This window comes from Triturus cristatus, chromosome 8 (genome assembly GCF_964204655.1).
Source record: "Triturus cristatus chromosome 8, aTriCri1.1, whole genome shotgun sequence".
Lineage (NCBI taxonomy): Eukaryota > Metazoa > Chordata > Amphibia > Caudata > Salamandridae > Triturus > Triturus cristatus.
In genome coordinates, this window is record NC_140591.1 from 1,544,457,861 (window position 1) to 1,544,474,249 (window position 16,389).

Consider the following 16,389-nt stretch of genomic DNA (forward strand, 5'->3'; position numbering starts at 1 on the left):
CTAGGAGTTAAAATAGTTTCGTTTTTAATAATTTCCTAAAATTGAGGTGGGCAGTACACTAGCGTAGGTGTAGGGAAAGTTTATTCCAAAGGTGGGCGGCTAGAAATTTAAATGCACGGCTAAAGTAATGAAAACCCAAAATGCAAAGGTAACTGACCTGTACATTAGCACCCATTAGGGTACTTTAGTTCCTAGAAAGGGCTGAAAGTAAAATAAGCTAACCCTAATAAATCTTCTAAGTAGGATAAGCCAACCTCTGAAAGACTGAAAAGAGTGGCTCTGCCTGAGGGAACGGATTGTAGCCTTTGCAAAAAACTATTTTGCAGTTTCTGGAGTTTTATTATTGCAATAACCGTCACACACCCGCCTCATAAGAGGCAACTGAGGTACATTTAGATTTCAACAAAATTAACATCTTTTTTTACTGGCCTATGCCCCAGTGTTGATACAAAGCGGAAACTCCCTTCAAAGGCTCTTGACAACTGAAGTGCTCTTCACGACAGCAAAGGTGCCCATTAAGTTTGAGGTCAAAAGGAATGCCTAAATAATTAAAAATGTCAACCATTAAAATTGGAGATCCCTCCATATAATAATTTTTAGATTTGGTGCTTTTGGGCCCACAAATTAAAATCAGATTTTGATTGGTTGACCTTCATGTCCAGAGTGCTCATAAACTTCAAAAACCATTAAACAACTGCTGGAGACCAATAGCAGTCCAGGCTATGAGGACTGCATCGTAGGCATAAAGGAGTGTGGGGATGTATCGATTTCAGCACCCTCTGGGTGTCTAGCCTCTTCTGGAAAAGGTGCCCCTCGAGACCATTCACATATTTTACAAATAAAAACGGGGCTATAATACAGCTTGGATGAATCCCCTGACGATTTATGGAAGCTGTACAATTTCCAGTAGGAGAATTGCACATTCTTACTGAGGTGCCCCAGTGCAGTCTGTGTAGAAGTATGACTAAAGGTTTTTCCACATCCAAGCTTTCTAAAATGTTCCATAGTTTAGTGATTTGCAGTGTCAAAAGCACTTGACAAGACCATAAAAGCCAAGTGCAAGGCAGTGTTTTTAGCATAAACGTATTTTCCAATTAAATGGAGAAGATTGAGACATTGTTTTGTAGTTCCAGTGCCTTGTCTAATCCCATACTGGAGATCTGAATTATTATTATTCTCTGCCCAGTTCTCCAGTCTCACCAAAAGAACCCTGCCTATAGTCATCATGGTTGAATACAACAAGGATATTGGATGATAACAGGCGGGGCTGGATGACATATCTTGGCAAAACTATCTATTATAAGACTGGTGGGTATGTCAATAGCTAAACACTTATTCATTTGGTCTAGGTTTTGGGACAATATAGACAAAAATAAAAGAAAGCGGCCCACTTGATACGAATACCACTATTTGCTGTGAAGGTAATAGGTTCTGACTCCCGGATTTGGCCACTCGTAACTGCCGACCATTAAATATCAGTATAAGGGGGTTATGATCACTCATACAATTAGGTAACATTTTTATTCTGAAATTAAAAAACTATAATCTTTCGAAATTGACCTAAAATCAATTGTGCTATGAACCCCACCCCTGTAAAAGGTGGATAAGGCTTTGAGGACTCCCCGTGGTGGTGTAACGAAACTTGAGGGGGGGGGATCCCTGGCCCACCACTCATCACTTTTTCTGAGGGGGCACCCTGGAGCTTGGGGGCCCCCGGACGGCAGGGGCTTTTGTTATGCCACTGCGGACTCTGGGTGGCACTCTCTCGTAAAAAGGAGATCGCTGTTAAAAATAATTGTTGAAAGCATCCCCATACACAGTGTGCTTAAGATGGATCAACCTCCTGATTCAAATGGTACTCCAGACCACAGACCGGAGACCCACTAAAAGGGCACAAACTACAATTAGTCACCCATTCAATGTATACAGTGTGCACTAGTATTACAGTTCGATTTTTAGAATATGGTCAGCCAGCAGGTCTACCACTTCTGAAGATTGGTGGTCAAACAGATTATTATAAATGTTGATGATCAACAAATCTACTGGGCCTAAACCAGACAACCGCGCTACTTGAAGCCAAGGGAACGAACCCAAAAGCTTTACTTTAGGACAAGAAATATTGACCGAGATCAAAACAGCCAAGCCTCCCTTTTCCCTCCCAGGTGGGGATGGGGTTGCCAAAGTACAAAAAGATTGAAAACCATCCAAATGTAAGCCTGTTCTAGCCCAAGTCTCTTGCTGTCAAATTATTAGAAAACTCGATAAAGAAGACCCAATCTTAATTTGACAATTTAGAATAAATTCCTGCAAATTTCCAAGCTAGCAAATTGGAGGCCTTGAAAAACGAGAAGGCCCTTAATTTATTTTACTTGTTTTGATGAGTCCCCCCTCCCCCACCGATGACTATTGCAGGAGGGCTTTATCCGATAAAGGGGACGTGAACACATTAATAGCAGTAGAGACAAATGTCAGAGAAGGGGGATTAGAAATTGAGGTAACAGTTACCTTTGAATGTCAAGCAATATCCTGAAGATTTCCCAGTGGAGCAAAACTGTTACTTCGAGAAATAGAGGCGGTCGTACTGGGGACCAGGCTGGGTATCTCAAAATGAATATTCCTATTAGCCATCTGATCATTGGCCTGACTGTGGTGGGAAGGGTAATAAAAGCCCAAAGTTAAAGTTCAAATTCTTCCCAGAGTGCCTGTCAGGTTCCCTAGTGCACCTAGTAAGTTCCTCAGCAAAAGAGGTTTTCTAAAATTAATAACCCAAGGAACTCTCCCTTCTGTCAGACCCTCATTAAAAAGATCACTGGGACAGCCTGAGTTTGCCTTAAGCCAGTGAATTACCTTATATTTCAAATCTAACCAGGATTCCCTCTTATTTGGATGCAGGGGTGGAACTTGATCTAAAATAACAAAAGAGGTACACTCTGGGGGCAGGTGTAAACTCCACTGATGGTCATCATAAATAGGAGAGAGTCTAACTTCTGGAAGGTAATACCACTGAGGCCGGGCCACGCTTTAGGTAGCTGGGACCGTATAACCCACATGGGATGCTTTTGACAACAGGCCCTCGGCTAAGACCAGTACAGAGCCGTTGGCCTTTGTAAAGAAGTTATCTACAACAGACAGGCCTAGCAATAGAATTGACTGAGGTGCACCTAGAAGCCTCAGCATGGAGTGACTGAACATTGGAAGATTGAATTAAAGGTTGGGTTATGAGGCTGGCGTCCAGGAAATGAGTGCCAGTGGTTCTGCTGCATAGTTAAATGAGGTTGGGTCTGGTCTCTTCAAGCTGTTTTGAGGAATTTTATGCGGACCAGTTGGGGGCGAATATGATATGTTTGGTTACTTCTGGATCTTACTGCCACATGGCGCGCAATGCGGTGTTGGTAATGGGGCGGAAAGTGTAAGGCCGTTGACAAGATGCTATCTGATGTGTTTAGCCTGCTAAGCTTTGAAACTGTGCGCTGTGTTGTCTGAAAAGCATGTCATAGCAATTGCCATGTAAAAAGGACCAAGGTCTCATGATTGTATTGAAAAAGAAAGAAAAAAAAAAATTGAAGTTTGGGTTGAAGCCAAGATGTTATGCAGTTTTTTCTTTTCAAATTGCAGAAAAATGTCTGAATGCAAAAAGTTCAACATAGTTTGCAATTTAACAGCCAATCTGTCACAATGCTCCTTTACAGAATTTTGAAAAGATCTGCAAATAGGACTTTCTGGGTCTCTTCCACATGGATGTTAGTGGGCAGGGGGTTGCTTGATTTCTGAGAGTTGGTTTAAGATTTAGACGTAACTTTAAGTCTTGTCACGGGTTGAGTGTTTTTTCAACTTTTTCTTTAAGGGTGAACTCTATTGAAGATGGGTATCCGCAACAACTTCGAAAACCTCTGCTGAAGTGTTTACATGCACACAAGGGTTGCTATAAAAACCATTGCCACAATCCTCTTTTCCTGATGTGCGGGAGCAAACAGTGCGCCCACAGCTAAGCTTGTTTGCTGGCTCTCTCCCACCATTATAAACAGTGGCTTTCCTCTTTCCCATAGTCCTCGACAATATCAAAATTCAACAAAGCTTAAAATTGAGCACAGACCAACACTGAGACCTACCTTGCGATGCAGGGGTAAATCTTTTTCCGCCAGGGGGTTGGCCCTGTCTCTTCCAGCCGGGGATGGGCCAAGACGGGCCCAGTCTTGCGCCGGGCACACAGCCTGGCGCATCACACGTGGCGGGAATAGCAAGGTCCTTTAATAGCGCTCAGGCATGCATGGGTGCTGAGAAGCCCTTCCTCTGGACTGACCAAGTGGTTGCTGGGGGATGGAATCCACCCCAGCAATGGAAAACAGTCTGTCTCTCTGTCGCTCCTGCGCCTCGGGAAGAATAAGGCACTTTAATAGCATTCCGGTGTGCAGGGGTGCTGAGTAGCCCCTCCTTTGGGCTGACAAGGTGGTTGCTGGGGATTTAGTCCCAACGCAGCTAAGGAAGACACAGCGTCTGTCACGCCCCATGCATAGTTTCCTTGGTCTTGTTGATTTTGAAGAGGTGCTTTAGCCATTTACACATACCAATACTTTTAAATACAATTTCTTATCTACCTCTCCACTCTGGGGCTTTTCTCTTCCAGCCATCCTGGGCAAGGTTTTAAAAAAGGTGCTGCATTCTGCTGGGATTTTCCCAGCACTACAAAAAGTAATATTCCTAATTTCCTCTTAAGTTATATGCTACTGTACTCTAGTAACAAAGTGCTAATAATTGATTACATTGTTTGGATCTGACTCGAGGTCGAGGACACACACTCTCCTCCAGCAGCTCCGCAACCAATTCCCCGCCACTGAGCCTCCTCTCCCCTTCCTGAGAGGGTTCGAGTCCCCTGATTGCCAGTTGTGCCTGAAGTGTAATTATTTTTTTCCCCTCTATCACTGCTGTATTTTTTTCCTCATTCCTGTGTGTGATCCTTTACTTGCATGTGCTAGGGCTATTGTGGTGTTCAGTCCGCATTCTCCGTGGGCCGATCGCCGTTTTCCCGCCGCTGACGCCCTACGGCCCCGCCCCCCTACACTGCCGATCCAGCCTCCCAGCTGATCGTCCCTCCTCCCTCCCCTTCTTAATGGCAGCTGCTGCGCGGTCGCGCCGCTGGCGCACTGAAGGCGCACCTAAGGCAAGCCCGTCTGCGCCCGTCCGTGCCTGGACCGTGACCAGCGCCATACCCCCTGGCCCCGCAAGAGCCATAACTCGCTACGACGCTAACACCCTCCACGCACTCCACGTCGGCTGAACCTCCACCTGCTTCCAGGCCACCCCGAAGCTCACCCACGAACCCTTCACCTGCCAAAACTCCTGATACACCAGCCAGCGCACACCTGCACGTCCTGCCCATCCCACCAAAGTAAACCACCACCATCTCGGATGCATACTATTCAACACCCTCTCAGTCCACAGGCACGCCGTCGAACTCTGGGACCTACTCTATTCATCCTCCCCGGACGTCGCCTTCCTGACGGAGACCTGGATGAACGGATCCTCGGTGCCGGACATAGCCATAGCCATCCCGGACGGCTACATGATCGCCCGCAGGGACCGAGACATGAAACCAGGAGGAGGAATTGCCATCGTTCACAGGAACACCATCAGGATTTCAACCGACACCGAAGATTCCCTCAGCATGGCCGAACACCTACACTTCCAGATCCACGTCGATCACAACACCACCCTCAGAGGAACCCTCTTCTACAGACCCCCGGGACCCCGATCACAGTTCAGCGACTCCATCACCGACCTAATCAGTGCTCACCCCCTCGCCTGCACAGACTACATCCTCCTCGGAGACCTGAACTTCCACCTCGAACGCAAACGACGACAACTCCACAACCCTGATTGCCAACCTCGGACTCAAACAGCTTGTCACGACACCCACCCACTCCGCCGGACACACCCTCGACCCCATCTTCTCCGCCAGTAATCACGTCACCTTCAGCCACACCACCGAACTCCATTGGACCGACCACCACTGCATCCACTTCTCCTTCGAGAAACACACCGCACACAACCAACCGCAACGGATCCCTCACGAAGACCAGCTTATCACCACCCGAGCCCTCCAACACCAACACAGCAGCCCACAACTTCAGACAATGTATCGCGACTGCGCCAACACCCTCGCCCCGATCAGGAAACCCTCAAACAGGCGCACCGACACGAGAGCCAGCTGGTTCAACACCGACCTCCAGACATCCAAGCAAACCTGCCGAAGACTCGAGACGCAGTGACGCCACGACCAGACTCCAGACAATCATGCAGCCCTCAAGAACGCCAGACGCACGCACTACCAACTCATCCGATTCGCCAAAAGCACCTCCTTCAAGGAACGCATCGACAACACCCACAACAGCAAAGAGCTCTTCAACATTGTGAAAGAACTCGCCACCCCCAGCTCCAGTGACATCTCACCGTCGCAAGAACTCTGACTCCCTGGCCACCTTTTTCCACCGCAAGATTGCAGACATCCATGACAGCTTCGACTCCCAGACACCGATGCCATACACCGACCTCCCCAACCCAACGCCCGCCAAAGTCACCAACCTCATGCTCTCCTGGAACAAAGTCAACGGCGAAGACACCATCAAAATCATGAACACCATCCACTCCGGCTCATCCTCTGACCCCTGCCCCCTACATCTTCAACAAAGCTAACTCCAGCATCGGACCCCACCTCCGGAAGATCATCAACAGCTCCTTCGAGACCGCCACCTTCCTGGAGAGCTGGAAACACGCCAAGATCAACCCCCTACTCAAACCCAAGGCAGACCCTAAGGACCTCAAACTTTCGACCCATCTCCCTGCTCCCGTTCCTGCCGAAAGTCCTTGTGAAGACGGCCAACAGACAACTGACCCACTTCCTTGAAGAGAACAACATCCTGGACTCCTCCCAATCCGGCTTCCGAAGCAATCGCAGCACCGTAACCGCCCTCATCGCTGCCACCGATGACATAAGGACTCTGCTGGACAACGGCGAAACCACGGCCCTGATCCTCCTGGCCCTCTCGGCCGCCTTCGACACAGTCTGCCACCACACCCTGCGCACACGCCTCCACGACGCAGGGATCCGCGACAAGTCCCTGAAGTGTATCACATCCTTCCTCACCGGCAGGACCCAGATTCCGCCTCCCCCCATTCCCATCCAAAGCCACTACGATCACCTGCGGCGTACCCCAAGGATCCTCCTTCAGTCCGACCCTTTTCAACATCTACATGGCACCTCTCACCAACATAGTCTGAGCGCACCACCTCAACATCATCTCGTACGCCGACGACACCCAGCTGATCATCTCCCTCACCAAGGCCCCAGCCACCGACAAATCCAACCTCCACAAGGGAATGAAGGCAGTCACAGAATGGATGAAGACTAGCCACCTCAAACTGAACTCTGACAAGACGGAGGTCCTCATCCTCGGCTCCACCCCCTCTGCATGGGACGACTCCTGGTGGCCGGCCTCACTGGGCACTGCCCCTACACCAACCAACCAACCACGCTCGCAACCTGGGGTTCATCCTGGATTCCACGCTCTCTGACCCAGCAAGTCAACGCTGTCTCCTCCTGCTTCAACACCCTCCGCATGCTCTGCAAGATCTACATATGGATCCCCACCGAAACCAGAAGGCCGGTCACACAAGCCCGCGTCAGCAGCAGGCTGGACTACAGCAACGCCTTCTACGCAGGAACCACGGCCAAACTCCAGAAAAGACTAACGCATACAAAACTCCTTTGCACGCATCATCCTTGGAATCCCCCGCCACATCACCGCCCACCTGAGATCTGCACTGGCTTCCAGTCAACAAGAGGATCACCTTCAAGCTCCTCACCCACGCTCACAAAGCACTCCACACTTATGAGAAGTTGATTAATAATCTCCGGAAGCTCATCTACAGTTTTTTTTTTTTTTTAATGTACTAAGTAGGTAGCAAGAGATGGAAGTAAATGCAGTAAAGCCTAACAATCGCAATGAGGTTTGGATGTTGAGGAAAGGGTTGGTGCAGATTGCATACGTTCTAGTTCTTCTACATGTAAAGTCCTACTTACAGAGCATAACTTGTATGAGTTTCAGATGAGTAATCAGATAGGATTGTAACTGGAGCTAATTGAAGGATGTTATTGAGCATGTAGAATGTCTTGGCATACCCATTCCTGTACCACCCCAGGGTATTGAAACCCATAAAACCACATGGTTCCTAATGCTTTTCTAATTATTGTAAACGCTATGGATTTGGCTAAGAGTTGCATGGTTTATTACTAATCTGTCTGAATGGTGTAATTTGATCCGTTTGGTATCTGATTCCTAGAATTTAGCCATTGCTTGAAAATAGGTTTCTCATCAGTCTTGGAATTGCATATTGGGTTGATGGGGCAGTTAAAAGAAGGAGGGATGTAGAGGTAGTTAGTTGTAGCTCGAAAGCCACTGGCGTACTTAGCACACCCCAAACAATGAGATGAACTATATTGATAGGCACAGTTTTGCGATTAAGCAGCTACGAAGCCTCAGAATTGTTTTTTAAGAGACTGACCGCAGCAGAGACACACTGTGAGCACATGGGCAGTTGATCCAAGTTATACCCAAACTCTGACTTCTCAAGATTAGGTTTCAGAATCAACCCAGTAGCGAACATGTCAACCAATTTGCACCAGAGGTCCTAGGTTTCAAATGTAAATTTTCTCTAAAGAGTGTGCATTTACTAAACCTATATTATCTAACAAAATATGGTTTTCTCTCCCCTTTAGGCTGTTTCCGGATGGATTTCCTCCCCATTCACGCCTCTACTTGTGGAGAAAGGGTGTGTCCACATGGTGTACCTATTGTGTCCTCTGATGAAGAGTCCTCTCCAGAGGAAGTTATGAGCAGCAGCAGCTCTCCTGGACCATCCACTGCCTGGGTACCCTGCCCACTCTGCGGCCTTCAGTTCCGAGCGTCTGCAATCGAGCTCCACGCTAGCGCTTGTGCAGAGGAAATGGACTCGGAGGATGGCCAGTCACCCTGTCTCTGGGTGGAGTAGCATGTGGAAAGATGCAAACTGAGTCGGTTTGTCAATCCTGTCTACATGCCAAGGACGCTTCACGCTCCTGAGGAAGATTGGACCTAGGCCTTCGGCTTTTATCTCATAATTGAAGATGAAGTCACACTAAAACACTGCTATTAACATTGTGCTTTTTAATGGACAAGAGACTTTTACTGTGTGTATAGCCCACTTGCACCTTTTCTGACCACAAAGGACAAGTGACTATCTTAACTATGTGCCATGAACAACTCTGACCCAAACTATGTACTCCAAAAATCAGTTGGGACACGGAATGGCACAGATATTGAGTCCTGATTGTATCTAAATGAAACTTCACAAATAACACCCACTCAGAAGCCTCAGTAAAGCTGCAACTCTAAGAAATGTTAATACAGCTGACTTATGGATATGGCAATGCTGGCCAGAACATACAGTGATTCCAGCTAGCTAGTCTTTGACTGTTCCTCATGCAGAGGCTTTTTGGTCTATAGGAGATAAAGGTCTGAGTACTAAACTTTGTGGGGTTAGCAACAAGCTTGCTGCATGGAATACTTGCATTTGTTGAATGGGAGAATATTTAAGTGCTGTAATTTGCAGTAGTGGGTTCTGAGTGTCTCAGGCAATAATTATGGATTTTTTGTCTGAGATCTTTGTGTGATTAATATGTGTTCCATTCATTCCCCTTTGTCATGTTTAAGCTACTTTTTACATTTTATTTTTTAATTTTGGAGCTGTGCTCCATGTGCCGGGACATTTCATTTCTGAAGCCCTATGAATACTTGAAGCATAGCTAGTGATGGGCATGAGCACAAACAGCTGGTAGCACAGCTCCCTTCTGGCCACTCTTGTACAAAGGTGTGGTAGCTGCACATTCATCGCGTGGACTAACATGTCAAACTAGACTTGCTCCACTTTATAATCTTAGGTGAATGATGCATGCCTTTGTTTGAAGGGAAAAAACAACTGACTTCCAGTTTGTATTTGCTTTCTGTTTCATTTTGTGACTGGTATATTCACCATGTAGGGCAATGTTTAGGTTGCACTTTTTAACCTCTGGTCCATTTACTATCAGTTTGGCATTTTACATATTTTTAAATGATTCGATTGTGAATATTTTATATATTTTTATGAGTTTATTCCAGCCTGTTCTTTTTTGCAGGAGATGATTTGGTCCAAGGATTGTTTTCACCAATTTCATGCAACAGCAGATATGTTACACTTGACTTGGACATAACACTAGCCAGACATCTGAACGATGTTATGTGGTGCTAATTGATTTCCATTAGCCCATCTACCGCTCCTTAATGTCAACCAGTACCTGGCCCTTGCCATGGATGGCTGTCTCAATGGGTTACTGCTGTGCCTATATGGGCATCTCCATCTCTCATACTGTACATGTGGAAAACTTTTCCCCCCGAACCCTTGTCCTGATCCTCCTCAGATCAGTAGTGTCTTGAAGCTCGGGTGATTTGTGATCTACTATACTGTGTATGTATTTTTTTTTTTCTTCACATAAACCGTTTTTTATGTAATCAAAAGCAGTTCCTTTGTTAGTGTTACAAAATGACATGTATCTTTGTTTTCACAAACAAGCTACAATAGTTTCTGCAAGGACTCACGCCTCTTAAATAATTTCTTATTTAAGCTAGAAAGCATGTGGTGGAATGCGTGGGTGTGCTCAAGCAGTGCTTGTTGTATAGAATTACTGAGTGGACTATGGGTTTATTCTGTGGTTGACAGTTTTATTTTGAAGGCAGATTCAATGTGAATGTCTGCATTAGCAGTTTTATGTTGCAGTTCTCCAACTACTGGGCGTGTTCTATCCAATACCTTTTGGGGACTTTGAATCATCCGCAGTACAAAATGACTGAATCGCCCACCCATTTCTTTTTTCTCTCATGTATTCTGTCATTTTGTTTCAGATTTAACAGCTAAAAGTTGATACTTAGCTGCCATCTTTCTACCTCTTAGCTATTTTATTTTCTGAAAATATGGAATATGTTTGAGAATAGCAAAAAGATGGCAGCTCACAAGTTATTATTTTCAACTTTTAAAGTTGGAAACAAAGTGACAGAATCTACAGTGAAGGAAAAATAATTGCTCTATGATTCTAAAATTTTGGTTTTGTGGGGCAATCACTGTCCATACACACTTTTGGGTACTTCCCCCCCCCCCCCCCCCCCCCCCCCCCCTCCCTGAAAAGGACTGTGGGTGTGGTGTGCAGCGAAATAAGTATATGTAGATATATATTTGAGGGATTAGGATCAGATGGGGGGGGGGGACCTGGAACAAATGGGTGATATTGAAGTATAAGAATCCCAATCCACTGCACTTATGATAGATCTAAGAAGGTTAAAACCCATAAGAATGAAATGATCCTGAATCCTAAAACAAGTTGGTAAGCCATCCAAGCTCTATGGAAGGAGGAGAATTCGATAATAAAACTCTGGGATAAGAGACTCAGGGAGAATCTAGTGTTCGAGGCATATGAGCTGCAGATCACACACTGTGCATATGAGCTGCAGATCACACACTGTGTATATGAGCTGCAGATCTTACACTGTGCATAGATCGCCATCTGGTGTTGGGCCCGGATTTTTGCACTTTGTTGTTGTATTGGAACAAGTCTTTGGAAGTCACAAGATAGGTGACTCCTCCTTTGGACAATAGTGCGCATGAGCATCCACTCCATCTTCAGATAGTTTTTTCCCGCCATCGGGCTCGGATGTGTTTGTCGCTCCAGTTCGGTGTCGTTACCGTTCTACCTTTCGACACGCAATCCTTCACCCCTTCACCGGTATTGGTTTTTTTTTTTTTTTTTTTTTTTTTGAAAACCTTTATTTCAAAATTCAGGACACAGCTATTCAGCCGACAGCCCGAAGGTTCGGCAGCATTGAGAGTTAGATACAGTGATGTGTCCCCAATACAGTTCAAAGAGTAATGCAAAGGACCAATTTTAAATAAACACAGAAACTCACAACAAACCCCAGCAAGGCAGAACATTGAAAGCCCATGGCGAAAGCCCCCAGGGGAGGCCGGACCCCACTCATCTACTAGTTACAAGACTGTGTGCGGAGGAAGAAGGGGGACAGCAGAGGCCCAAAACGGTTCCTAAAAACAAACTGTGCTGGAAAGTAGGTCAGGGGGAAAGCTGTTCCTCGGGAGGTTCCAGACCCGGGGCAAGACATATTCCCCCCCTGTATTGGTTCCACCGCCCCCAGATGGCGTGCCACTTCCGGGGGCGACCTCTAGAGCAGTAGACCGTCTTCTCCCTAAACATGCTCAAGTCCATGTTCTCCTTCCACGCGGTCAGTGTAGGGGGTCCCGAGGAGCCCCACAATCGCGCGATATCCCTTTTAGCTACCATGTTACCCAGAGTCACCCATTGGGTCTGCGCCTCATCGAGGTCAGTGGGCCCCCAGACGTTCAGGAGGCAACACCGCGCCTCCGGCTGTACCGCAGTGCCCGTCACCTCCCCCATAACTGCATGGACTCTCCTCCAGAACTCCACAATGACACCACATTCCCAAATGATGTGCAGGAAAGTACCCACCATACCACATCCCCTTCTGCACAGGCCGTCCTCCGAGAATCCCATGTGGACCAGCCTTGGCCCCGTCACATACACCCGGTGCAGTATTTTAAGCTGCACCAGCCTCAGACGCGACGGGATCGCAACCTCCTTAGGAGAAGAAACCGCCGACTGCCAGTCCTCATTATCCAACTCAAGGCCATCCCTAGTCCACTGTTCTCTCAGCCCCAAAAGCATATCTGCCCGGACGTTAATCAACTTCTTATATATGAGCGAGATCGTGCTCTCGGGCATATGACCATCAAGGACTCGGTCCTCAAGGGGAGAGGACTCCGGCACCTTCTCACCCTCCACGAGGACTGATCGGAGGGCGTGACGCAGCTGGATATACCTGAAATACTCTGAGGGCCCTAGCTCATACTCAGTCTGCAACTCCTCGAAGGACTTCACCCTCCCCTTATGCAGCACATCTCCCACCTTGGATATACCTATCAGGTCCCACTTATCAAAGCCCTTCGTATGCCAGAGTCTTCCCAATCTCTCCGATTCAAACAATGGGGTAGCGAGGGTGAGCCTATCCTTCCAGCCCAACGAATCAGTCGCCATCTTCCATACACGCACCGCCACACCTGTGGGCCCCGTGAGGGACGAGTCTAAGGACCGCGAATACAACGCCCTGTAGTAGTTGCCGCCACGAAGCAGCCACCTATCCAGGGCATACCCAGGGCTGAGGGCAGGGCCATAAAACCCATGGTTGATCGCGCTCAGCTGCGTGGCCCAATAGTACCGTCGGATGTCTGGGAGCGCAATGCCCCCATCGTACCATGGGAGCGTCAACTTTGAAATAGCTATTCGCGGCCGCCCATCCCACAGCAACGTCCGTTGGAGGCCTTCGACCTCCCGAAAGTATTTGGCCGGTACCCAGTCCAAGGTGTTCTGGAGGGCATAGAGGAAGCGGGGAAGAGACATCATTTTGAACAGGGCCGCACGCCCAACAAGGGAGAGCGGCAGCCTCCGCCAACCTTCAACATCTCGCCTCAAGCACGCCAAGGGGGGGAGCAGATTCCTCTCATAGCGCACAGCAGGATCCATGGATATAAAAATCCCCAAATACACGAAACCCTGCTGGGCAACCTGTATCGAACATGTTCTAGGGATCGGTGGGACCTCTCCACTAAGAACGTACAAGTACGATTTGCCCCAATTAATCACAAGCCCCGAGTTCCTACCGAACGATGCGAGTACGTCACAGACCACTATAAGTGACTTCTTAGGTGAGGCAAGATACAGTAGGATATAATCGGCATAAAGCGAAATACGGTCCTCGTGATCAGGCGACCACCGAAGGCCCCGTATATCCGGGTGCCAACGTATCCACGCAGCCAACGGTTCAAGGGCGAGGGCGAACAACAGAGGCGACAGGGGGCAACCCTGCCGAGTACCCCTACCAAGCTGAAACGGAGTAGATGCCCGACCATTCACCACAACATTCGCTAGTGGCCCCTCGTACAGCAACCGAACCCAACTCACAAAACCGCGACCGAAACCAAACTTGGCCAGCACGGCCCATAAGTATGCCCACTCCACCGTGTCGAAGGCCATCGTGGCATCAAGAGATGCCACAATAGCCGGTTCACGCAGCGTGCCCGCCCTGGCGATGACGCCATGAAGACGCCTAAGGTTTAATGCTGTGTTTCGGTGCGGGATGAAGCCAGATTGATCCGGGTGGACCAAATCGCCAAGCACCCTACTCAAACGGGTAGCCAGGAGTTTGGCCAGAATTTTCGGCTCAGCGTTGAGGAGTGAAATGGGCCGATAGGAGGCGCACCTATCTCGGGGTTTACCCTCTTTATGTATTACCACGATCGACGCCAGCCGCTGATCCAACGGAAGGATCCCATCCCCCCGCGCCTCCAAAAACATGGCGCGCAGGTGAGGGGCGACCCTATCCGGGAACAGTTTATACAGGTCGATCGGCGGTCCAGAGGCCTTACCCGAGTTCAACGCGCGAATCGCCCCCGCCACCTCGTCAACCGTTATGTCACCATCCAAATCATCCCTATCTATGTCAGAGAGGCAGGGCAACTCGATATCACGGAGGAGCTCAGATGAGTCCTCGGGCGGCCTGTCCGACACAGAGGAATAAACCCTACGAAAATACTCGGCGAAACACTTCACAATCCCCTCAGGTTCCACAATCGCCTCTCCCCACTCTCCCGTCAACTCTGGCACCACTCTATTGACCCGTTCTTTCCTGTCCAACCACGCCAGGAGTTTCCCTGCCTTATCACCAACGTCATACAGTCGGCCCTGTTGTTCCCTACTGAGGGTCTTAGCGGCGTTCGTAACCAGGTCCCTATACTCCGCCTGCTTCAAGCAAAGCTCATGCAGTGAGGACTCTGTAACCTCCTCCTCCATAGCCCCCTCTAGGGCCGCGATCTCCTCCTCCACTTGCCGCACCTCGCCATCCCTCCGATTCTTGGCAGCCACCACCAGGGAGAGAGCTTCCCCCCGAAGCACGGCCTTAAAGGCTTCCCACAGCGACACCGCCGAGTCCACGGTTCCCAGATTGTCCTTAAAGTAATTATCCACCTTCTTTACCAGGGCGCTGCGCATCTTGGGGTCTCGGAAATACCATGGGTTGATGGGGGCCACCCTCCCTCCTCCCTCCCGACCTAGATCCAGCCGGATCCACACTGGCGAGTGGTCAGATACCGCGTGCCATGTGCCTCGCCTCGGATATCAACGAGGCATGTGCGGCCAGAGTGAGCAGGTAATCAATCCTGGAGAGGCTACCATGCGCCCCGGAGTGAAACGTGTATTGACTCTGTGTGGGGTGCCGGAGCCTCCAGCAGTCTATCAGACCAAACGTACCCAGGAAGTCTGGAAGCCATTTCTGAGCCCCCCCTGTGTCCCTGGGGGGGTATCTATCCAACAGTCCGGAGCCCACAGCGTTGAAATCCCCTCCCACTACCAGCATTCCCCCCGGGAGAGTCAGCAAAGCCCTGCCCAGTTCAGCAAGTGTGGAGGCCTGCAGGGCCGGCGGGACATAAACCGAAACCAAAACCAAAGTCCTTCCTTCCCACCGCCCCGCCACCGCCACAAACCTCCCCCTATCGTCAACAATGGTAGAGCATCGTTGCCTTTTGAGGTGGACTCCAACAAGGATGCCCGCACCCCTGGACCCAGAAGAGAATCCCGAGTGTGCAATGAATTTATACCCCTTCCTATTCAAGGCATAGCACATATTACCTATGAGATGCGTCTCCTGCAGCAGGACAACATCTGGCATTGAGCGTTTCAAAAATTGCAAGACAATCCCCCTCTTGATGCGATCCCCCAAACCATTAACATTCCAGCTTATAACACTTAAGCCCCTACCCCCCATCCTCAAACGGAAAGAGGCCCACCCCACACCCGAGGAGCCACCATGGAACAGCCCTGAGGATAATCATCATGCCTTGCAGAAATAAACCCCCCAACAACAAACTCAAAATCCCCAAAACTCCCCCCACCCTGCACCCCTGCTGCAGCTTACAAAGCCCCCCCCCAACTTGCAGTGTGCCTGTCGCCCTACAAAAACAAAAAAATCTACAAAAAGTACCCTAAGGGAGGAAAAGAGCACCCCTCGTCCTCTCGCAACCCTCCACAGTTACTGCACTCTGTTCGAATCTTCAAGTATGGTCAAATCAAGTCAGGCCGGCTCTGAGATCTCAGCCCTGCCCATCCCGGCCACTGTCTCCATGCTCGGCTGTGTCATCCCCCGTCCGTCGCCGGGGCAAAGCGTCCAGCCATTCGTCGGCCATAAC

General features: G+C 48.9%; 1 protein-coding gene across 4 annotated transcripts in view; it reads left to right on the plus strand.

Moving 5' to 3' along the window:
• Positions 1 to 10,662, plus strand: part of XNDC1N (XRCC1 N-terminal domain containing 1, N-terminal like) — a 105,075-nt gene extending 94,413 nt beyond the window's left edge. For all 4 annotated transcript variants that reach the window (XM_085623436.1, XM_085623435.1, XM_085623437.1 and 1 more), the window contains one exon: positions 8,774 to 10,662. In XM_085623436.1, coding sequence (XP_085479562.1) covers positions 8,774 to 8,861 — 88 coding nt within the window. In that variant the 3' untranslated portion in view covers positions 8,862 to 10,662. The remainder of the gene's footprint in view (positions 1 to 8,773) is intronic.
• Positions 10,663 to 16,389: the final 5,727 nt, after the last annotated feature.